At 37.3% G+C, this 24,877-nt stretch overlaps 1 protein-coding gene across 2 annotated transcripts in view; it reads left to right on the top strand.

Moving 5' to 3' along the window:
- The window catches only part of APPL1 (adaptor protein, phosphotyrosine interacting with PH domain and leucine zipper 1), a 46,298-nt gene that overhangs the window by 2,417 nt on the left and 19,004 nt on the right, over positions 1–24,877 (top strand). The window contains exons 2-14 of one of the 2 annotated variants that reach the window (XM_015130635.3): positions 539–592; positions 6,099–6,197; positions 7,988–8,047; positions 8,548–8,619; positions 11,271–11,358; positions 12,902–12,943; positions 13,702–13,760; positions 17,252–17,398; positions 18,576–18,658; positions 19,407–19,565; positions 20,577–20,765; positions 23,181–23,223; positions 24,526–24,582. In XM_015130635.3, coding sequence (XP_014986121.2) covers positions 590–592; positions 6,099–6,197; positions 7,988–8,047; positions 8,548–8,619; positions 11,271–11,358; positions 12,902–12,943; positions 13,702–13,760; positions 17,252–17,398; positions 18,576–18,658; positions 19,407–19,565; positions 20,577–20,765; positions 23,181–23,223; positions 24,526–24,582 — 1,101 coding nt within the window. In that variant the 5' untranslated portion in view covers positions 539–589. The remainder of the gene's footprint in view (positions 1–538; positions 593–6,098; positions 6,198–7,987; positions 8,048–8,547; positions 8,620–11,270; positions 11,359–12,901; positions 12,944–13,701; positions 13,761–17,251; positions 17,399–18,575; positions 18,659–19,406; positions 19,566–20,576; positions 20,766–23,180; positions 23,224–24,525; positions 24,583–24,877) is intronic. The other variant, XM_015130632.3, reaches the window with a different exon arrangement.

The following is a 24,877-nucleotide window of genomic DNA, read 5'->3' on the forward strand; positions in this document are numbered from 1 at the left end:
GTTGAATCTGTGGCAGAATGGAAAGCCTTGGATCTAGGGTTGAGGAGATTTTTAGTCATCACTGTCACTTACTACCGTCTGCTTTAGGGCAAATCATTCAACTTCTCTGAACCTCAGCTATTGTGCCTTAATTTTTGACCCTGATTTAAAAAAATAATAGTTGCTTGCTTCAGAAAAATTGGAAGGCCCAGAAAAGAATAACACACAATTACCTGTTGGGTACCCAGCAAAAACCTGTTAACAGTTTGGTTTCTTTATTCTACTGTTTTTTTTTTTCTTCTACATGTTTTAATGGAATTGAGATTATATTGTGCATAATGATCTTTATCCTGCTTTTAGCTTAACATTATAACTTAAGTGTCTTCATATGTTTTTACATTCTAAATAAAAAAATTTGAAGACCACACACTTCCTTAACTGATTCCACCATCCACTGCTGGACTTTTAGAGTTTTCCCAAAGTCTTGCTTTTATAAACAGGGCTGAGATTAATGCTTTGGAGCATAAATTTTCTTCTCAGTTTGAACTATTTTATTTAGAATAGAGTCCAAGAAGTAGAGCAGCAAAGAATATGAAGACTTTTAAAGCTCATGGTAAGTTTTTTGCTTTTTTTTTTGAGACAGAGTCTCACTGTCACATAGGTTGGATTGCAGTGGCTCAGCCATAGCTCAGAAACCTCAAACTCCTAGACATATGCTACCAAGCTCAGCTAATTTTATTTTATTTTATTTTATTGTTTTTGGAGATGGAGTTTCGCTCTTGTCGCCCAGGCTGGAGTGCAGTGGCATGATCTTGGCTGACTATAGTCTTCACCCCCCAGGTTCAAGTGATTCTGCTGCCTCAGCCTCCTAAGTAGCCCAACTAATTTAAAAATGTTTTGTAGAAGACTGGGCGTGGTGGCTCACGCCTGTAATCCCAGCACTTCGGGAGGCCTAGGCGGGTGGATCACAAGGTCAGGAGTTTGAGACCGGCCTGGCCAACATAGTGAAACTCCGCCTCTACTAAAAATGCAAAAAATTAGCCGGACGTGGTGGTGGGTGTCTATAATCCCAGTTACTCAGGAGGCTGAGGCAGGAGAATTGCTTGAACCGGGGAGGCGGAGGTTGCAGTGAGCTGAAATTGCGCCATTGCACTCCAGCCCGGGCAACAGTGCGAGACCCTGTCTTAAAAAAAAATAAATTTAAAAAAAAAATTAAAAAAAATAATTTTTTTTTTTAAAGACAGGGTCTCACTATATTGGCCAGGCTAGTCTTAAACTCCTGGCCTTAGTGCTGGGATTATAGATGTGAGCCACTGTACCAGGCCCTAAAAGTTTTTTATTTGATTAGTTTTTAAGTTTTTTAGATCATTTAGATCTAATCAAAAGTGACCTGCCAGTTGCTACATAAAAAAGTTAGAGTCTTGGCCTGGCACAGTGGCTCATGCTTGTGAACACTTGAGGGTGGGAGTTCAGGACCACCTAGGGCCAAATAGCAAGACCTCATCTCTACCAAAAATAAAATTAGCTGGGCGTGGTGGCATGAGCCTGTAGTCCCAGCTATTCAGGAGGCTAGGGCAGGAGGATCGACTGAGTCCAGGAGTCCGTGGCTGCAGTGAGCTATGGTCACACCACTGCACTCCAGCCTGGGTAACAGAATAAGGCTTTGGCTCTAAAAAAAAAAAAAAGAACCTGGGAGTGATGGAAGACTATCCTGAATTATAGTTATCCTTCTTTAGTTTTGATTTATAGTAACTAGGTATTAAATTAGGGAGAATTTGCAAGTCCAAAATCCAGCTGATCAAAGAGCATCTTTTAAGGATAATGCCCGGAACCTGGAGGGGGGCGGAAAAAGCATGTTTGGAATTACCTTGCCCAAACCACACAGTTCTGCAAAAGATCATCCATTAAGCCAGAAAATCTTAAGCTTATACTAGATGCCTTGTCCATATTTATATGTTGTTCTGAAAATTAAGATCAAAATAAACCTTATTAATTACTAAAAACAGATAATGATCTTTAAAAACTTAATTGATTTTATGTGTAGATCTGTATCTTAGTGATTCATCTATGAGAGAACAGTGAAGAAAAACCCCAGTCCCAAATGGGATCTTCTTTCTTTGCATAATATGAAATACTCATGAGATGTGCCTTTCCCCCCAACATTTTAATGTCTCTGATTGGGATTCCTCATAGCGTTGATGGTATGTTAACAATTGCTATCAGCCAGGTAGCAGTAGTAATGTATTTCACATTGCCTGCAAATGTACATACTTGGTTGTTTCTCTTAGTAGCATACTGGCCAAGTGTAGTCTCTCAGTGTTCAACTAACAAATCAATTTTGCCACCATTTGAGAAAGGAGTATCAGTCCTGGTTATTGTCCAAAAATCTTCCTTTGATACCTGGTGAGATGTCAAATGACATCATCAAAACTTGCTTGAAGAAAATATTAGGGACAAAAATGGAGTACTTCTAAGAAATACTTATCTCCTCATGGCACAGAGAATGATAATGTATAGGAAAACATAGATATTGATGACTCTTGAGTTGAAAAGTGGTTCATGGGCCGGGCATGGTGGCTCATGCCTATAATCCCAGCACTTTGTGAGGCTAAGGTGGGCAGATCATGAGGTCAGGAGATCGAGACCATCCTGGCTAACACGATGAAACCCAGTCTCTATTAAAAATACAAAAAATTAGCTGGGCATGGTGGCAGGCGCCTGTAGTCCCAGCCACATGGGAGACTGGGGCAGGAGAATGGTGTGAACCCGGGAGGTGGAGCATGCAGTGAGCCAAGATTGCGCTGCTGCACTCCAGCCTGGGCGACAGAGTGAGACTCTGACTCAAAAAAAAAAAAAAAAAAAAGAAAAGTGGTTCATAAGATTTGAACTCTATGAAGTTTTAGAAATAAGTTTATGATGCTTATATTTCCTGTATTTACATGAGAGCTGTATATGATAAAATTCTGTGTGAAGGTCTGTTTCCATAAATATAAGGTAAAAAATTCAAGACATAAAACCTTAAATCATAGCTTAATTGCCAGCATTGTTTTGTTTGAGTAGTACAAAAATAAAAATGATGCATCTTACAATGGATACCGTCATAGATTCAATGAAATGGTACCATATTGATTCTATTTTTTAAGCTACTAACTTTAAACAAACAGTAATTATCCAGTGTTGAAGTTGATATTGTTAGTGTAAAATAGGGAATCTGTTTCAGCTTTGTTTGAGCTAAGAAGAGCTTTTAAATTTAATTATGCTACAAGTTTTTACATATATATGTAACTCCTTGAATTGGAATTACCCATTTTTAGAAAAAAAAAACGAAGTAGCAGATTTTTCTTAAGAATGGCACTAGCCAAACAAGATTTCCTGATGCTTTCTTTTGTACATCTTAAAATAGCACTATAGGGAATTGTAGTGGAGTGCTTGAAAAAGATTCTGTCAAATCTAAATCTCTGAGGCCTGGGGAAGTAGAAGACTGAAAATAGGGCCTTACTGGCATAATGATTTTGTGTCTTTCCCCTCCTTTATACTATATTGACTTAGCTTCCTCCTCTGAAAATAGGAAGCCAAGAAATAAGTTGATTTAAGAAAACAAAATTTCTGGCCATGTGCAGTGGCTGACACCTGACCTGTAATCCCAGCACTTTGGGAGGCCGAGGTAGGAGAATTGCTTGAGCCAAGCAGTTTGAAACCAGCCTGAGTAACATAGTGAGACCCTGTCACTACAAAAAAAATAGAAAAAAAGTAGCTAGACATGGTGGCAAATGTCTGTAGTCCCAGCTACATGGGAGGCTGAGGTGGGAGGATTGTTTGAGCCTGGGAGGTCAAGGCTGCAGTGAGCCGAGATCATGTTACTGCACTCCAGCCTGGGAGAAAGAATGAGATCCTGTCTCAAACAACAGCAACAACAACCACAACATTTTTCTAAGGCTGAGGCATAGGCCGGGCGCTGTGGCTCATGCCTGTAATCCCAATACTTTGGGAGGCTAAGGCAGGTGGATCACAAGGTCAAGAGATCTAGACCATCCTGGGTAACATGGTGAAACCCCGTCTCTACTAAAAAATGCAAAAAATTAGCCGGGCTTGGTGGTGGGCACCTGAAGTCCTAGCTACTGGGGAGTCTGAGGCAGGAGAATGGCGTGAACCTAGGAGGTGGAACTTGTAGTGAGCCGAGATCATGCCACTGCACCTCCAACCTGGGCGGCAGAGCAAGACTCTGTCTCAAAAAAAAATCTAAGGCCGAGGCATAAATTATTTTTAGAATAAAAATACAAAGTCATCTTTTAGATTTTAAGCTGCGGTTATCTCCAGTAGTTGTTGGTATTTTCATTCTTTCCCTGCCTTTGGGATGTAATGTGAGTATGTCTGCCTTGCCTTTGATAGCTTCAGCTTCCTTATCTTTGATACATTTTTATTGATATTCTGTCTTTTTTTTTTTTTTTTTTTTTTTGAGAAGAAGTCTCGCTCTGTCGCCCAGGCTGGAATGCAGTGGGCGATCTCAGCTCACTGCAAGCTCCGCCTCCCGGGTTCACGCCATTCACCTGCCTTAGCCTCCCGAGTAGCTGGGACTACAGGCACCCACCACCACGCCTGGCTAATTTTTTGTATTTTTAGTAGAGACGGGGTTTCACCATGTTAGCCAGGATGGTCTCGATCTCCTGACCTCGTGATCCACCTGCCTGGGCCTCCCAAAGTGCTGGGATTACAGGCGTGAGCCACCACGCCTGGTCTGACATTCTTAACATTTACTTATAAGCTTTTCCCCTTAAAATGAAGATAATTAAAAAAAATTTTTTTATTTTGAGACAGAGTCTTGCTCTGTTGTCCAGGCTGAAGTGCAGTGGCGCGATCTTGGCTCACTGTAACCTTCGCCTCCCAAGTTCAAGCTATTCTCTTGCCTCAGCCTCCTGAGTAGCTGTGACTACAGGCATGTGCGACCAAGCCTGGCTAATTTTTTGTATTTTTAGTAGAGACGGGGTTTCATTGTGTTAGCCAGGATGGTCTCAATCTCCTGACCTCGTGATCTGCCTGCCTTGGCCTCCCAAAGTGCTGAGATTACAGGCATGAGCTGCCATGCCCAGCCTAAAATGAAGGTAATTTTTAAATGTGCATAGTAGAAAAATGAGAAAACAAAACAAAAGCCAAACAATATAGACGTGTATAAAGAAGAAGAAAGGAAACCCCCAAATTGTGCATTCAGAAAAACCTAGTTAGCGTTTTATATGCTGAAGAGTTGGCCATGTTGGGGAGAGTATACTGTGGTATTTTTAGATTAGGACAGGGAGGGGTTTGGCCTCTTCTAGAAAAAAACTATAGAAGAAAAGAAATAATCATACTAAATTATCCTGAAGTAAGACATTTCGCCTGGCTAATTTTTTGTATTTTTAGTAGAGACGGGGTTTCACTGTGTTAGCCAGGATGGTCTCAATCTCCTGACCTTGTGATCTGCCTGCCTCGGCCTCCCAAAGTGCTGAGATTACAGGCATGAGCTGCCGTGCCCGGCCTAAAATGAAGATAATTTTTAAATGTACATAGTAGAAAAACGACAAAACAAAACAAAAGCCAAACCATATAGACGTGTATAAAGAAGAAGAAAGGAAAACCCCCAAATTGTGCATTCAGAAAAACGTAGTTAGCATTTTATGTGCTGAAGAGTTGGCCATGTTGGGGAGGGTGTACTGTGGTATTTTTAGATTAGGACAGGGAGGGGTTTGGCCTCTTCTAGAAAAAACTATAGAAAAAAAAAATAATCATACTAAATTATCCTGAAGTAAGACATTCAAAATATTTATACTACATAGAATGCTGTTAATTTAGCTTTGAATGTTTCTGTTGATTTGTCTTATAGAATTTTTGGTTTCTGAAAATATACCTCTGTTGTTTCTCCTAAAGTTTGTGTGACATAGTTGGAAAATACCTCTGCTTTGTTGAAGTGAAACTGAGAACAAAAAAACTCTGACTTTTTAACATTACTACCAAAGAGAGAAAATAGATTAAAACTCAGAATTACTAGAACTTTAATATCCTATGATTTTTGCTTCCTTTAGAAAAAATATTTTTCCATCTGATTTGTATTATGATTAACATAAACTTACTGCTATTATTTTATACAGACAAGGTCTTTACTGGGTGTATTTGAAGAAGATGCCACAGCTATTTCCAACTATATGAATCAGTTGTATCAAGCTATGCATCGGATTTATGATGCACAGGTAAAACACTGAGGACTAACTTGATGCTTTTAAAACATGAATTTTTAAGCCTCATAAGGATAGGTAGCGTCTGTCTTGTTTACCAGTGCTTAACCCTGTACTAGGCTCCTAGTAATAAATATTTGTTGAATGGATGAATGAACATTGTGTATTACAGAACTGACATTTCAACTACTAGAGTACAGTTTGTAGTACTACAAAAGTGATAGAAGATTGAAGCATCTGCCCATTCTCCCCAAACATAGTTTGGGGGAAACCCCCCATGAAACTCACTGATAGTGATCTTTCCTAATATTTGAATGATTATCCCATGTCATCACTGGTATTTTCCCTAATCATGCTTATTACAATCTTATGGAACACTTCCCCACCCCCACTTTATTTATTTATTTATTTATTTTTTTGAGATGGAGCTTTGCTCTTGTTGCCCAGACTGGAGTGCAGTGGTGTGATCTCGGCTCACCGCGTCCTCCGCCCCCCTGGGTTCAAATGATTCTCCTGCCTCAGCCTCTTGAGTAGCTGGGATTACAGGCATGCACCAGCATGCTGGCTAATTTTGTATTTTTAGTAGAGACGGGGTTTCTCCGTGTTGGTCAGGCTGGTCTTGAACTCCTGACGTCAGGTGATCCGCCCACCTTGGCCTCCCAAAGTGCTGGGATTGTGCCTGGCCCTTTTTTTTTTTTTTGGAGACGGAGTTTTGCTCATGTCTCCCAGGTTGAAGTACAATGGCGCAATCTCGACTCACTGCACCCTCCACCTCCCAGGTTCAAGCAATTCTCCTGCCTTAGCCTCCTGAGTAGCTGGGATTACAGGCGTGCGCCACTACGCCCGGATAATTTTGTATTTTTACTAGAGGTGGGGTTTCACCATGTTGGCCAGGCTAGTCTTGAACTCCTGACCTCAGGTGATCTGCCCGCCTCAGCCTCCCAAAGTGCTGGGATTACAGGTGTGAGCCACTGCAAATGGCCAACACTTCCCCTTTTTCAGTAGAGGATTTGAAAGTTGGCTGCCTCTGTCAAGTTAAAAGAAGGCACTAAAAATTAGATGTACCTTTGGAGTACAAGAAGATGAAGGGTATGACTAGGTTTTCTTGTTGACCAGGAATAAAATTTGAAGCTATGTTTGGATAACTTAATTATAAGCTTAAACAGCAACCTAGGTTCTGTGATATACTTTCTTTGGGATTAATTAAGTGTACAAGTTTTATTTTTTTCCCTTCTCATATTGTTTGCTTTCTGGCTTCACATTTTCCTTACATACTTAAAAGTTGCTATGTTGTTTAGTTTTTCCTTGTGATCAGGCTCTGAAGCTTTGCTTTCTGACCACACAGATATATGATATAATATGTTAAAGAAATGTCATATTTGTTATAGTCACTAAAAAAACTAAAAGTTTTTCATATGGCTGTGTTGCTGTATTATATGACTAGGTCAACTACATTTTGGTTGTATATTATTAAGTGCTTACTGTAGTCTAGTAACAGCATCTACAGAGAGCAATAATCAGTCATCAACGTAGACTCTCTAAAGATTTTGCTAAGGCTTTAAAGTATTTAGTGCTTAGTTTTTATTAGCAACAAACAAACACCAGGAACACTGCTGAATTCCTTGAGAGTGTCTATTTTATGGTTTGAATTTTCTTTTAAAGTGCTTTAATGGTAGTACGCCTTTCCAGTGATTTAATGAAGGTTTTTAAAATATTTATGTTAAGTGATAATAAATAAATTAGGTATATTCAACTAAAACTTTTTTCTCGGTATGATCATGCTAATTTGAATGCTTTTTCCATAGAATGAATTAAGTGCAGCAACACACCTGACCTCAAAACTTTTAAAAGAATATGAAAAACAGGTATCGTATATCAAAGTTTTAAAAGCATAATTTTAAAAGTATAGTATCTGTATAGATAGACTTTCAACAAGAATCCTTAAGTTTTCTTGAATTCACAGAATATACCATCGAAATTTCATGATAGCACTTACGTTCAGATAATTTTAATGATTTAATATTAAATACAGAGGCTATCTAGTTTACCTGTGTTCTTTTTACAAATGAAGAAGTTGTGACTTGCTCAACGTTACACCATTATTGGAGGAACTGGAGCTAAATGCTAAATCTTTGAACTTCGAGTACGGTGGAGATTCCAATATGCCATGTCAATTGGTTACTTAACAAACAATTAATGTTTATTAATTATATACATTACACAATTTTAGTTAAATGATATTTTAGAGCTTATTCAAAATTTTGGAAGTTTTTCTAAAGTTATTTAAAAATGTAAATTATAGTAATGTCATTCCCAAAAGACACGACGTTGAAACTTTACCTCATCTCTGTTTCTCGTTTTTCAGCGTTTTCCATTGGGAGGTGATGATGAAGTTATGAGCTCTACATTGCAACAGTTTTCAAAAGTTATAGATGAGGTAAACTTTTATTTTATTTTGCTTGATTAAAGGGTCTTATAATTAAGTTACCAGGCTTTTATTTTATGAGTAAAGCTCTATTACAGAGATGACTAAAGAAGAATCTTACTTCCACATCCTGGTGGCTGGCTCATCAAAACAATACTTTCTTTACCAGATTAAAACATTGTTTTCCAGGAATAAACATACAGATGTACTTCTTCTATATGTAGTCCATGTAACATTCAGTCTTGACACGTGTCATTAGATGTAGGCAGGGAGAGAAGAGTTAGGTAGTGAGCTACATCTGGGTTCTTTGTTGTTGCTCTAAGCAACATTTTACTGTTTAGTCTTTATTAATCCTGCCATCCTAAACAGCCAAAATCAACCCTGAATTCCTCAGATCGGTCACCACAACAAATCATTAAAACAAAGACCTGAAAGCTAACAGGAAGAAAAGGTAGTGAGAGCTTATGGAGAATCAATAACTATTCTCTACTGTTGCAGTAAAATCTCTTCTTTTCACATGGACCATTCGATAGTCCTGTGTTTTCTAGAATCTTACATGGAAAAATATTTTTTTTTGAAATATTTTAATAACCCATTATAGCAAAATGTTTTACCAGGAAATCAAGATAAAGAAATAATGTAATTTTTTTCATTTCAAAAATTGTGATAAAGTACACATAGCATAAAATTTGCCATTCGTGACATTTAGTACATTCACAGTGCTATGCAACCATAACCACTGTCTGGTTTTTAGGACATTTTCATCATCTCAAAGGAAGCCTTGTGCCCGTTAAGCAGTGAATTAATCTGTTTTCACACTGCTGATAAAGACATACCTGATATGGGTAATTTATAAAGAAAAAGAGGTTTAATGGACTCACAGTTCCACGTGGCTGGGGAGGCCTCACAATCGTGGCGGAAGGCGAAAGGCACATCTTACATGGCAGCACATGAGAGAGAATGAGAGACAAGTGAAAGGGGAACCCCTTAAAAATCATCAGATCTCGTGAAACTTACTCACTACCACAAGAACAATGTGGGGGAAACTGCCCCTATGATTCAGTTGTCTCCCAGGGGGCCCCTCCCACAACATGTGGGAATTATGGGAGCTACAGTTGAAGATGAGATTTGGGTGGGGACAGCCAAACCGTATCAAGCAGTCACTTCCACCTCTCTGCTCCCTCAGTCCTTGTCAACCACTAATCTGCTTTCTTTTTTTGTTTTTTTTTTTGAGACGGAGTCTGGCTTTGTCGCCCAGGCTGGAGTGCAGTGGCCGGATCTCAGCTCACTGCAAGCTCCGCCTCCCGGGTTTACGCCATTCTCCTGCCTCAGCCTCCCGAGTAGCTGGGACTACAGGCGCCTGCCACCTCACCCGGCTAGTTTTTTGTGTTTTTTTAGTAGAGACGGGGTTTCACCGTGTTAACCAGGATGGTCTTGATCTGCTGACCTCGTGATCTGCCCGTCTCGGCCTCCCAAAGTGCTGGGATTATAGGCTTGAGCCACCATGCGTGGCAATCTGCTTTCTTTCTGTATGACTTTGCCTACTTTTGATATTTCATATAAATGAACTCATAATTTTAGAGTTTTTAATGTCTGCTTTCACTTAGCATAATGTGTTCAAGGTTCATTCATGTTGTAATATGCCTCAGTACTTCATTCCTTTTTTGGCTAAATAAAATTTCATTGTTATGGATATATCAAGTTTTGTTTTTCTAGCTATCTCTTTATATATCTGTATCTGTTTATCTAGTCCTTGTTCATTTGTGTTGTTTCTACCTTTTAACTAGTTCAAATAATGTTGTTATGAGCATTCATATACAGGTTTTTTTGTTTTTTTTTTGAACAACAGTTTTCAGTTCTCTTGAGTAGGTACCCAGAAATGGGATTGCTGAGTCATTGCATGGTAATTTTATGTTTGTTTATTTAAAAGTTAAATAATGTAGAAAACCACCAAACTGTTTTCTACAGTGCCTGCACCATTTTACATTCCTACCAGCAATGTAGGAGGGTTCCAGTTTTTCCACATCCTCACCAACAATTATTTTTGTTTGTGTGTATTTAAAATTTTTAAAAAAATTATAGCCGTCTGAGTGAGTGTGAAGTGGTCCCTCATTGTGGTTTTCATTTGCACTTTCTTGATGTGTAATGATATTGAGCACCTTTTCATATGCTTATTGGCCATTTGTTTATCTTTGAAGAAGTTATACAGATCCTTTGCCCGTTTTTAAATTGGTTGTCTTTTTATTATTAAGTTGTAAATGTTCTCTTTCTAGATACAAGTTATGTATCACATACATAATTGGCAAATATTTTCTCCCATTCTGAGTTGTTTTTTTTTCTTTTCACTTTCTTGATGGTATGCTTTGATGCATAGAAGTTTTAAATTTTGATGATGTCCATTATATATTTTCTTTTGTTCCTTGTGCTTTTAGTGTCATATGCAAGAAACCGTTACCAAATCCAAGGTCATTCTGTGTTTTCTAAGAGTTTAGTAAATGGAATTTTTTTTACTATATAATATTTTGTACTGTATCACATAATTTTTAGTGTTTGCCTATATAAAATACATCAGAACCTTTTTTGTTAGATTCTGTTTAATTTACATAACACTGGTTAAATGTCTATGTATAGTTATTTGGCCTTTTTGGTCTTTCTTTTTCTAGCTTAGCTCTTGTCATGCAGTACTTTCAACTCAACTTGCTGATGCCATGATGTTCCCCATTACCCAGTTTAAAGAAAGAGATCTGAAAGGTATTGAAGTCAAGCTTATGTTTACTTTCATTGGCTGTAAGATCAACGCTTGTAAAATGCATATTACTCTATACCTACACCATTTCTTGACCACAACCTGTGCCACTCTTACTTTGCTCAGTTATCAAACATTTATAGGAGCTCCTGCTAGGTATCAAACTAGATATTGAGAAATACCGATATGGGTAAGATATCCCCTCTTTTGAGAAATTCTAGAGAAGGAAGTGGGCACACGCATAATTACAACACTTATGTCTCTTATAATTAGGGAATGAGCAAGGTGCTGGCGGGGCTGTTAGGAGGGGTCAGCAAGGCTTCACCCAAGGATGTGACATGAGCATTGAACAGTGAAGAGGAATTTGCCAGAAGAGTCATTGTTCTGTTAGAGGGACTAGAGTGCACAAAGTATGGCTTTTAGAAACACACAGCCTATTTGACAGTAGCAAGAAACTCAGTGTGGCTGCAATGCTGGATGTGTTAGAGTGAGGCAGGAGATGAATCCAGAAACAGAGGAGATGGGAGTAGGTCATGCTAAGAGGCTAGACTTCAGTTTATGAGCAAAGGAGAAGTCAATGGGGGTCTTTAAGGAGAGACACAATTCCTTTGGAGGATGGAATAGAGTAGCCTTGTTATGTAGGAGACTAGACTGGGAAGTTGTGGGTGTCCAGTGAGATGTGACTAAGGCCTGAGTTAGGATAGTGGCACAGGGTATAGAGGTGTGTGTATGGGCCGAAGTGGCAAGAGGTAGGGGTACTGGCACATTTAACAGTCTGCAACCTGGTTGTTTGTGGGTTTTATTTTTACCCACTTAGGATTACTAGGTGATACAATGAGAGTTTTATAGAATTGGTTCTGCTTTCCCATAACTTGTAATCTCAGCCATACAGACTTACTTCCAAAATATGTAGAGAGATTAAAAATATTGAACTAATGTATCAGTAATGGTAAAGTATTTAAATTATACATGGAATACAGACAAATGCGTATTATCATACTATTCTATACCTACCACCATTTCTGGACAGCAACCTGTGCCACCTTTACTCAGTCACCAATACATCTCTAATGTATTTTAAAGATGGAGTTACTAATTGTGGTTGTGATCCTCAAGAATGGTCATTTCTAAGGTCTAGAACAAGATCTCTTTTCTTCAGTGTAAGGGGACTGAATGGCATAATCTTATTAATAAGATGTTTTGTTTCTCGTTTAGCATTTGAATGTTTAGATTCATATACCAAAAATGCATGATTCTGGCACTAAATCAGAATATTTGCATATCTTACCATTTACAGTGGGTGTTTAAATTTGTTTTTCTGTCATATCACTAATTTGTAGCAAGTAGATTTTCTGGTGGTGTAACTGTTGCTAATGATAGTAAATGTTTCATAGACTAGCTGAAACACAGAATAGCTTTTTCACCCTGAATGTTGAAGTATGAAATATTATTTGGAGTTTTAATTATAGTTTAAGTAGCAGTTATTATTTTCCAAACAAATGTATTTCATAAATATGCCAAACTTAAATTATTCTTGAACTTTTTCAGAAATACTAACGTTAAAGGAAGTATTTCAGATTGCAAGTAACGGTAAGCCCTATAATTTGCATACTTATTTCTTGCAGTGATGTATTTGTTTATCAGTGCATATCTGTGGCTAGATTCTTTGTAATAATTGAAAAAAAAAAGAACACAATTAAAAATAAGTGAACATTACTTAAATCAGTATTGCTTCTTAAATTACACTGGTTATACAGTGTAATTTAAATCTTAAGGAAATTAAGTCTTATAGGTTACTATCTTCATAATGCTTAAAGAGATGTTATAGTATTTTACCTTTCTTGTTCTTTTATATATCCCAATTTTTCATTAATGAGTGTTAGATATATATATATGTATATATGTGTGTGTGTGTGTGTATATATATGTGTGTATATATTTTAAGATATGGGGTCTTGCTGTGTTGCCCAGGTTGGAGTGCAGTGGCTATTGAAGCCACAATCATAGCATACTGTAGTGATCCTGCTGCCCCATCCTCCTGATTAGCTGGGACTATTGGCATGTGCCACTGTGTCTAAGCTGCGTTTGCTATTTTTGTACTACAAAATACTTTAAAAAGCTTTACTGCATTAGTTTCCTGGAATTAATTTTTTAAAAACCAGTTTGAGAAGTAGACACATAATTTAGGGGAAATTTGGCTGTGGGGAAAATTTGAGTTCAGTGATCATGTGGTAGGAAATTCTTGCTTTAGTACGTTTGTGGAAAGATGCACATGTGAAGACCATTGAAAGCATTTGTAAGTTTTGAAAAGTACTGTTGTATTGTTAACACTCGTTTCTTTTTTCCAGATCATGATGCTGCAATTAACAGATATAGCCGATTATCCAAAAAAAGAGAAAATGACAAGGTGTGATACATATTTATTCCTTCAGTGTCATGATTAACAACTATTCATTAGGTGGTCTAGTTTTTCCTCTATCAAAATAGAGCCAGCAGTTACTTTGTATGTTTTGTTATATTACCCTTAGTTTTTTCTTTCCTTCTAGCTGTTCGAAACCTTTCTGATAATCATTGATCTCTTTAAACAAAATATTTTCTTCGGCCAAAATTTGATGTTATAAGTAAACATAACTATTCTGGAAATGTAACTAATGCCCAGTATATAACATTGCCTCTTGTTGCTTTGTATTTCGATGACATGGCATTGGTTCTGTTTGAATATATATGTGTGTTCAAAAATGTCTTCTGAGATAGAGTGGTCAAGAAGTAGAATTGTCACACACATAATGAAATTCTGTTATGAGGCCCTCCTTATTTACAGAAATATATATCTTTTGATATTTGTTCAAGGAGTGAAATACAGAAATATTACACTGTATTTGAGGAGAAATGCATTCAAGTAAAGATCAGAGAACAGAGTATTAACAAGTTCTTCTGGGCGTGCCTTAAGATCATGTCTTTCTCCAGCACCTAGTCCAAAGCTTGATGTGTAGGTCTTTCTAGATGCTTGTGACTGAGGTGATCTCTGTGCCTGGGTGTTGGTGTCTGTAGCCTTGGCTGCAGCTGCTGTTGGAAACGCAGTGACTGCTTGTGGGAATCCATAGTTGGGTACAATTTACTGTGCAACAGCTACTGTGACAAAGGAAATGTTTCTCACACAAAGTTTAGTATGAAGATTGATTTCCTTTTCGTTTTCTAATTTTCGCTGCAGACTACTACTTAATGGTGTATTGATAAAATGTATACATTTTGAGATCTCTAATAGTCACTTGGCCTTAGAGAAGTAGTCAAAGGCTCTAGGTATAAAATTTGATATATTTTACATTACTTCTGGCTGTTCAAAGTATTTTAAAAAACACTTTTTCACCAACTTCATTTTATTTAAAAATTCATTGAGTACCTAATATATGTCAAACAGTCTGTTGGGTACCTTGGGGGAACAATGGGAATAGGCTTCACTCCTGCCCTCAAAGACTGGATACTCCACATTTATTGAAGGCTACCTGTGTGAAGGCATGCAAGTCGACTAGGAACCAGAGTACAAGGATGACAAGAAGGCATGGATTAACTCTGTTATTAGTTAAATACAATAATAGGGGTTTTAATAAAATGCGGAGAGAGCACAGAGAGGGGAGCAGTTAGCTTTGATTGGTGAATTGGGAAAGGTTACACTTTTTTTTTTGAGACAGGGCCTCATTCTGACTCCCAGGCAGGAGTGCAGTGGCGCTGTCTCGGCTCACTGCAACCTCCACCTCCTGGGTTCAGGTGATTCTCCTGCCTCAGCCTCCCCAGTAACTGGGATTATAGGTGTGAGCCACCTTGCTCAGCTAATTTTTGTATTTTTAGTAGAGGTGGGTGTTCATCGTGTTGGCCAGGCTGGTCTCAAACTCCTGACCTCAGGTGATCCGCCCGCCTCAGCCTCCCAAAGTGCTGGGATTACAGGTGTGAGCCACTGCACCCGGCCAGCAAAGGTTACACTTTTAAAAGGTGACATTTACATTGAAGATAAGTGGATAACACTAGTTTGGAATTGGAGATTGCTTTCCTGAAAGAAAAACAGCCTTTCAGAGGCACATGGTGGAGTTGGGAGAGTGTAAAGGTTAGGAGTACTCTGTGACAGTAAAGGAAATGTTTGGAGATATGGCAGAAAGAGTAAGAAGTATATTGGTACCAGATTACTATATTAATGACCTTGAAATTTGTGTTAGAGGGAGTGGACAACCGCCAAAGGATTCTAAGTAGGTGAATAACATCATGCAGTTGTGTTATAGAACAAACATACTAATGAAAATGTGAAGAGGACAAGACTAGAGGGAATCCAATGAAAGGAATTGGAATAGTTTGCAAAGATATAATGAAGGCCTCAGCTAAGGTTGTTACTGAAAGTGGAGAGGAAGGAGTACTTTTGAGAGATATTTCTTTTTTTTTTTTTTTTTTTTTTTTTTGAGACGGAGTCTCGCTCTGTCGCCCAGGCTGGAGTGCAGTGGCCGGATCTCAGCTCACTGCAAGCTCCGCCTCCCGGGTTTACGCCATTCTCCTGCCTCAGCCTCCCGAGTAGCTGGGACTACAGGCGCCCGCCACCTCGCCCGGCTAGTTTTTTTTGTATTTTTTAGTAGAGACGGGGTTTCACTGTGTTAGCCAGGATGGTCTCGATCTCCTGACCTCGTGATCCACCCGTCTCGGCCTCCCAAAGTGCTGGGATTACAGGCTTGAGCCACCGCGCCCAGCCGAGAGATATTTCTTAAGTATGAATTGACAAGTCTTGTGGTAATAGGAGGAATAAAAAATGAGTCCTAGATTTCTTGGATGTCTGGATGGATCCTGTAGTAATTAAGAGAGCTAAGAAACAAAGTAGAAGAACAGGTTTTGTGTACAAAACTATTTTCAGTTTTGTACATTTGTAGCACATAAACACACATAAAGAACCCAGCTGGAGATGCGTTTCCTCTGTCACTTGGGAGAGTGAGAGGGAAGAGATAAAATTTGTGAGTCATTGATATATTGGAATATTAGAATATTCTTGGTACTTGAGGATTCTAAGGAAAGGAGGAAGACAGAAGAACATAATGCCTATTACATAATAGGTATTCAATAAATATATGTTGTCTGAATAAAAGAACTCTAGGGAGCACACATATTTCAAGTATGGGTGAGGGAAGACAAGCAAGTACAAGAGAGGAAGACTGATAGGGAGAGAACCAGGAGGGGAGACTGGTATGCTGTGAACTGATCAAAGTCAAAGACTAATGGCTAAACTAATAACAAACAATTGTCTGCCCTTCCTCCATGTGGTAAGCTTTCTCTGCCATGCTTAGTTTAGTTACTGTACCATTCTTAGTTATGTACAGAATTCTGTTTTCAATATGCCTTTTTTTTTTTTTTTTTTGAGACAGTCTCTGTCGCCCAGGTTGGAGTACAGTTGTGTGATCTTGGCTCACTGCAACCTCCACCTCCCAGGGTGAAGCTATTCTCATGCCTCAGCCTCCCTAGTAGCTGGAATTACAGGCATGTACCACCGCACCCAGCTAATTTTTTTCCATTTTTAGTAGAGACAGGGTTTTACCATGTTGACCAGGCTGCTCTTAAACTCCTGGCCTCAAGTGATCTTCCTGCCTCGGCCTCCCAAAGTGCTGGGATTACAGGCATGAGCCACCACGCCTGGCCTCAATGTGCATTTTGTAAATTATGTGGTTGGAAGGAAGTTAAACAGGAAAATTCGCTTAACCAGTATGTTGAAGGATTTCTAAAAGATCAGAAACAGGAACATCAATGCTCAATTGCTTGTGATACACCTTTTCCTCGGTGGGCTCTTCTCCACAGCTCCTACTGAAGATAATACAAAATTAAGTAAATAATAGTAGATTATTTACTTAATTATTTAAATCTTTTCATTCAAAGGTGAAGTATGAAGTAACAGAAGATGTGTACACGTCCAGAAAGAAACAACACCAGACCATGATGCATTATTTTTGTGCATTAAATACTCTTCAGTACAAGAAGAAAATAGCATTGTTAGAACCTCTACTTGGGTACATGCAAGCTCAGGTAAATACTGTACTGTATTTTGGATTATAACTGTCCTAAAAGCTTTATATTAAGCTTGATATTTACATTAAGTATAAAGATTTATAAACTATTTTCAACATCCTTGTTCATGTCTGTGGAAGTAATTTTAAAAAATGTCATCAGACTGTTATTTTAAGGAAGTTAGGAAGAATGGTTTTCCTTGCAAATGAAGATTTCAAATATTTTAGGGTAAATGAAACCACTTGTTCACCGTAGCTGGGGACTGAGAACAGAAAGCTAAATGAATTTCAGAGTTACACCTATTGCTGGAGCTTCAACTAAACACTTGCTTCATAATAGATCTGAAAGAGAATGAACAGGTTTGAGTTTATCCCATATTCCTTGCATACTTCCTGAGTTAAAAATAATAGATGAACTCCAGCGTGCCCCAAGGTACATCAGGAAGGGGGCTAGAAATTTGTTTTGGGTAGTATAAGACAAAGTGTCAGTCTCCTAAAAATTAAGAGTTTAAAGAAAATTGAGGCCAGGTGCGGTGCCTCATGCCTATAATCAAGCACTTTGGTAGGGCCGAGGTAGGAGAATCACTTGAGTCCAGGAGTTTAAGACTAGCCTTAGCAATGTAGGGAGACCCCATCTCTACAAAAATTGAAAAAATTAGTTGGGCTTGGTAGCATGTCTCCGTGGTCCCAGCAACTTGGGAGGCTGAGATGGAAGGATCCCTCGAGCCTAGGAGGCTGAGGCTGCAATGAGGTGTTACTGTGCAGTCTGGATGACAAAGCGAGACCCTGTCTCAAAAAAAAACAAAAAATTGAATCTATTTAAGTAAAAGAGTACTTTACTGATTATTCATCAGATAGAAAACTTATCTTTGTAGTAAACATGAAATACTTTATATAATTTGTTGGAAATACTTTAAAATTTATTTTCCAATTTTAAAAGATTGTTAACCATACATATGTATTACTTGTTCCAATTCAAAAAATATAAAAGGATATATAGTGGAATTTAAGTCTAACTTCCTTAATGGCTCCATGTGCAGTAGAAATCACAAACTACAATGTATTTTTACACAAATGGGAATATTCCTTTGTTTTTTACCTAACCATGTATCTTAGAGATTGTTTATATGATTTACTTTAAGTATTGCTTAATGTATTTTTGTATTGTTCAATTCCCCTGACTCCCTGCTCTCCAGATAAGTTTCTTTAAGATGGGTTCTGAAAATCTTAATGAACAACTGGAAGAATTTTTAGCTAATATTGGAACAAGCGTTCAGAAGTAAGTATTTTTTTCCTTAAAATTGAAAATGAAATGATGTGAATGATAGCTTAACAGCTCAGTGATATCAAATGTAAAGATATTTATCATTTAATTTCCTGAGTGAATATTTTCCCTGCCATGAGAGTTTCTTATATGGTTCATGGCTACTTCTTGTTTTTTTTTTTTTTTTTTTTTACCTCTTTTTTCCATAGATTGTGAACTTCGAATTTCTTAATGGTGATAATTTGATTCTAAACTCAGTTTTATGTCTGAATAAAACAGACACATAATAGTAATTCCCCATAAGTGAAATTATCTTTAAACTTGAAATTGTGGGAGTTTAATGGGAGATTACTAAATATTGTTTCCACGCCATGAAAGCTTAAAGACAGAGAGAAAGCAGTTCTCATCAGGTTCAAAATGCTGAGCAGTATATGTGGTCTGTCCACGGTATGGAGAGAGATGAAAGTGATTGTTGTTTTAAAGGCACAGGACCTCTGTTTTAAAGGCGCAGTTTGAAAATTATGCCAAAATCAGGGATTCAGTGGGGCTTCATTCATTTTTTGAATTTAGTATTGTTTCCAAAATATCTAAGTTTCAAATAAACTGTAAACCTGTTTTAAAATGTATTTGTGTTGTTTTAACCACGCATGCCACATTTCCTCTCTTTAAGAAAACATATCCAAAACAAATATGCAGGTAAACATGATTAGTAAGGAGTTCTACATTGATTGTGATTTATAGTAAATAATCTGTTCTGTATCAGTGTTCGCAGGGAAATGGACAGTGATATAGAGACCATGCAACAGACAATAGAGGATTTGGAAGTAGCCAGTGATCCCTTATATGTGCCTGACCCAGACCCCACCAAATTTCCTGTTAATCGAAATTTAACCCGAAAGGCTGGATACCTTAATGCTAGGAAGTAAGAAAACTATTGTTATTTTTGTATATTGTATATCATGTAAGACAATACCAAATGAATATAATAAATAATTGATGTCTGTCATATTGTTTTGATTTTTATTAAAGGTTGAAACTTTTTAGAGGTGTTAGTATTATGTGAACTTTTTGACAGATGAGGTACGTAAATACTTTTCAGAAGTAAAATCCTACCTAGCTATTTATTGAATAATGTAGAATGATAAAAGAAGTGAAACCAAGGCTGGGCGTGGTGGCTCACACCTGTGATCCCAGCACTTTGGGGGAGACCAAGGCAGGTGGATCACCTGAGGTCAGGAGTTCGAGACCAGCCTGGCCAACATGGTGGAGCCCCACCTCTACTAAAAATACAAAAATTAGCCAAGCATGGTGGCTTATGCCTGTAATCCCAGCTACTCAGGAGGCTGAGGCACAAGAATCACTTGAACCTGGGAGGCAGAGGTTGCGGTGACCCGAGATCGCGCCACTGCACTCTAGCCTAGGGGACAGAGTGAGACTCTTGTCTCAAAAAAAAAATGAACTGAAACTAATTTGAGTTTAAGTAAATATTCACATATGGTATCATCACATGAGAATGCTGCGAAATATCATTTATCATACTTTAATATATTTGTAATTATAGCACCAAGTCAAATGTTAGTTTTCACCTGATGATAGGATGAAGCAGGTTAACCCTAGAAATAAAATAAATTCTATTGTTTTGAATTTACTCCCTTGGAAGTTGAACTATAACCTGTATTTTATGGATCGTTATTATAACAGCCACAGTTTGATAATTTCCAGCCTTGTTTTGGAAACTGTATACACATTCACAAAAGTGAGTCAATATACATGAATTTATTTTAGAGACTGAAAGCATATTTATATTTAGTTTCTTGGCATCTTGGTGGCTTTTCGGAAGCCAGTTCTTTGTAACATGCTTTATCTTGTGTCTAGCTGATGATGAGATTCAGGTATGTTGTTATTAAAGAGTGAATGTGCTTTCTTCATTTAGTAAAACAGGCTTGGTGTCATCTACCTGGGACAGACAGTTTTACTTCACGCAGGGTGGAAATTTAATGAGTCAGGCCCGTGGGGATGTAGCAGGAGGCCTGGCCATGGACATAGACAACTGTTCAGTGATGGCTGTGGACTGTGAAGACAGACGATATTGTTTTCAGATCACTTCTTTCGATGGAAAAAAGTTAGTATTTTTTCCTACTACTAATTATCTATAATATTTTAAACTTCTGAAATGTGGGATAATTCCTTTTTGTTTAGAAATTTTATGGACATTTTAGGTTCATATGTATTAAGATAAATTGCTTTTTAATCTTGTAGAAATATATTGAATTTTTGTTTCTGTCTTGGTTAAATGGTTTGTTGATATTTTGAGGTTGTCAAAGCAATGTCATATAGTAAAGACCTGTGATTTCATGTTAGGGAACTGGAACTGAAAATCCTGTGTAGCATCGGGGAATACAGAACAAGTTCATGGAAAGAGTCCTAAACCTGGAGTCAGAAAGTTCAAATTCTGGATCCATTACTTACTCTGTGGTCTCAGACAGCAGAGTAATGTCTGTAACCCCTCTCAGCTCCATTTTTGTTCATGTAAAATGTGAGTGGGGGGGTTGTAATCCCTACTTCGTAAATTGTTGTGAGGAACAGAAATTCTAACATATGTAATGTGACTGACATACAGTAGGTGCTAACAACAGTGTTATTTTAAAATGTTAATCAAATATTTCTGATCAGATTATTTTTCCATTAATGTTTATAATACCATTTAAAAAAATTTCTATTACCTTTTTTTGAGGTGGGGTCTTACTATGTCTCCCTGGCTGGAATGCAGTGGTGTGAACATGGCTCACTGTAGCCCCAACCTCCTGGGCTCAAGGGATCCTCCCACCTCAGGATCCCAAGTTGCTAGGATCACAGGTGCATGCCACCATGTCTGGCAATTAAAAAAAATTTTTTTTGTAGAGATGTCTCATCATGTTGCCCAGGCTGGTCTCCAACTCCTGGACCTAAGTGGTCTTCCTGCGCTAGCCTCCCAAAGTGCTAGGATTATAGGCCTGGGCCACCACGCCCAAGCTTCTATTACTTTTGCATTAAATGAGAATCTTTAAAGTAGCATTTAAAAGAAATTTTCAAAAAGCATGGAAAGTTTAAAAAGGAGTATGAAAAAATTCTACTGTCTTATTAATCGAAAGCAACAATTAACTTTTTTGTCCATTGCCTTCCAATTTTTAACCTAAGTACATTTTAAAAATAGTTGAAGAAATACTGTAATTTGGATTTGCAGCCACCTATTAAAAACATGTTATAATGGCTATTCTATAATCTATTTAAGGACATACATTATAATTTAAACATTTTCCTAATGATAGATGTTTAGACTATCTGCCATTTTTCCCCCACTCAATTAAAATACTGCTTTTAACCTTTGAACTTTCTTAATTTAATAATCAGGAGCAGCCTCTGGGTTCCCTGAAAGTCATTTTTTTCCCCTGTATTTATGCACATTAAGATATTATACAAATAAATAAATTTGACCTTTACCCCTGAAAAAAAGATGCTATAGGCCAGGCTTGGTGGCTCACGCCTGTAATCCCAGCTCTTTGGGAGGCCAAGGTGGGTGGATCACCTGAGGTCAGGAGTTTGAGACCAGCCTGGCCAACATGGTGAAACCCAGTCTCTACTAAAAATACAAAAATTAGCTGGGCATTGTGGCAGGTGCCTGTAATCCTATCTACTTGGGAGGCTGACGCAGGGGGAATTGCTTGAACCCAGGAGGCAGAGGTTGCAGTGAGCCGAGATCGCGCCACTGCCTTCCAACCTGGGCAACAGAGTGAGACTTTGTCTCAAAAAAAAAAAAAAAAAAGATATTATAGCTCACTATCCTTTATCAAAATGGTTGTTTAATTTCACATTCCTTCTACAAACATACAATGAATGCCAATATTGTGTGGATTTATCCCACTAGATATTGGGAATCACTGTATTCATTTATCAAAATTACCAACTTGTTAACATGTTACTTACTATAAGTACTTACTTTTTGTTTAATGCTTACCTGATTTCCCATTTCATATTCCTGGTGTGATGCAAAATTAGTAAAAATTATTATTTTCTCTAACTCTAATATTATATCTGTAGAAAAGTGAATTAATGATATGTTAATGAGTAACATTGAAATATTTGATTTAATATTAAAGGAGAAATAATGAAGTAAAGTTTTTGCTATTAGGATCATTGATGCATATTTGAAATATATATGATAGTTCATAATATATAGGAAATATATATGATAAGTTGAAATGTATTGCCTTCACTGAAATGTAACTTTGTCATGGTCTGTCTTCTAAGGATCAGCACCTGTTTCCTTTTTGGTACATCTTGGGATAGGTAGCCAAAGTCAGAGTTGTTAAAGTCTGCATCCTGATACCTCTGGTGGTCTCCTTTTCCTAAGATACTGTTGGTTGTGTTTTGTTTTTGTTCTTTTAATACCGATTGGTTTTTATACATGCCTTTACCTTTAAAGATTAAAAAGTTCTCTCAGATTATGTTGAAAATACTTTTTTAAACAGTTGAGGCTCAAATGTCTCTTCTCTTCCAGATCTTCAATTTTGCAAGCAGAGAGTAAAAAAGATCATGAAGAGGTAAGATTTTACTTAGTTCATTTCTTCATTGACATTTAAAAATATTTCTCTGATGACAAAACATATATTAATATGTTTATTGTAGAAATTTTGGAAAATCCTAGTTAATTAAAAATCTTTCTTTTTCTTTTTTTGGTAAAGGTCTATTGTCCTTGAGCAATATTCTTGTTTCTCACAGAATTTTGTAGAGGGAGGGACCTTAGAGATCATCTCTGCTATTTTAAAGACTCAGATTGAGAAATGACCTTGTGACTGTTGCTGTCTGGCAGGCTGTTAGTATCATGAGGTGACAGTTTAATTTACTGTCTTCTCTCACCAATCCTTTGAGACACTATTTGCTGCACTAAGAACATAGTGGCAGCAGATGTGACATGGCAAGGAAACAACTAAAGCTGAAAATCTTGGAGAAATGAAAGATAGAAAAACAAAAATTTGGGAGTCTCTGTTCTTCCTCATGAGCCTTTTCTTTTTGACTCCATTTTTACTCCTACTATATCAGATATGGAAGGTAAGGTATTAGCAATAATTGATGCTTCAAACCTTTATCTTGAGAAACATTCTTCCATGAAAATATATCTTAGCTTGATTTTTCGCCTTTTAATTTGGCATTATAATTGTGTTGGTAAAAGATAAAAGTTGGAAATGCTATAGAGATCTACCTTTATTTACTTCTTATGGAAAAGAGTAATATTAAAACTTGCTTTCGGTCTCTGAGGAACACACACAAATGTCTCTGTTCTCTGCATAATTTACCAAATAAAATATTTGTTTAGATTAGTGAGGCTCATCAGGCACTTCAATCCTCGAGAGTGAAGCAAAAGATGTAGAGTGGAGATTTTCTATGCTAATTATTTATAAACTTGACAGAAGGGAGGCATGTAAAATATATTCGCCAAGAATATATTTGTCTTTTAAGTTTTTTTTGCATTTGTGTTTATGATACCTGAGTTCACACCGTCTTGTTTGGTGGGGATTAGGAGGGGAAGTGATATAAAAAGATAAATATAGATTATTAAGCATAATTTAACATGATTGCTGTATTTTTTATTTTCTTATGTGAATTAAACTTGAGATTCTTATATAAATCTACTGAATGTTTTCATATATTTAAATAATGAAAATGTTGAATGTTCTTTTATATATATTTATACGCACCCTCTTTATGAAATGTTTTCTTATAAGGAAGATAAATGGATTACTTCTAATGAAACATCTGTTGCAGTTGAGTATTGAACATTTGCCTTTACAAGAGAAGCTTTGTAGAAAAAAATAATTATATTTTTCTATTTTTTTCTCTTGCAGTGGATCTGTACAATAAACAACATATCTAAACAAATATACTTAAGTGAAAATCCAGAGGTAATATTTTTATTTTATGTTACCCAGATCTAACAAAATTGAGTAATTTTGTGGCTTACATGTTTTTATTAATTCATAATTTTTCAAGTTCTGTAATTTTTTAATTTGGCCTTGAATGGGTAGATTTTTTTTTTTTTTTTTTTGGAGACAGAGTCTCGCCCTGTTGCCCAGACTGGAGTGCAGTGGCCTCATCTTTGTTCACTGCAGTCTCCACCTCCCAGGTTCAAATGATTCTCCTGCCTCAGCCTCCCCAGTAGCTGAGATTACAGGTGTGTGCCACCACACCCAGCTAATT

The sequence above is a fragment of the Macaca mulatta genome, chromosome 2 (assembly GCF_049350105.2).
Source record: "Macaca mulatta isolate MMU2019108-1 chromosome 2, T2T-MMU8v2.0, whole genome shotgun sequence".
Classification (NCBI taxonomy): Eukaryota; Metazoa; Chordata; class Mammalia; order Primates; family Cercopithecidae; genus Macaca; species Macaca mulatta.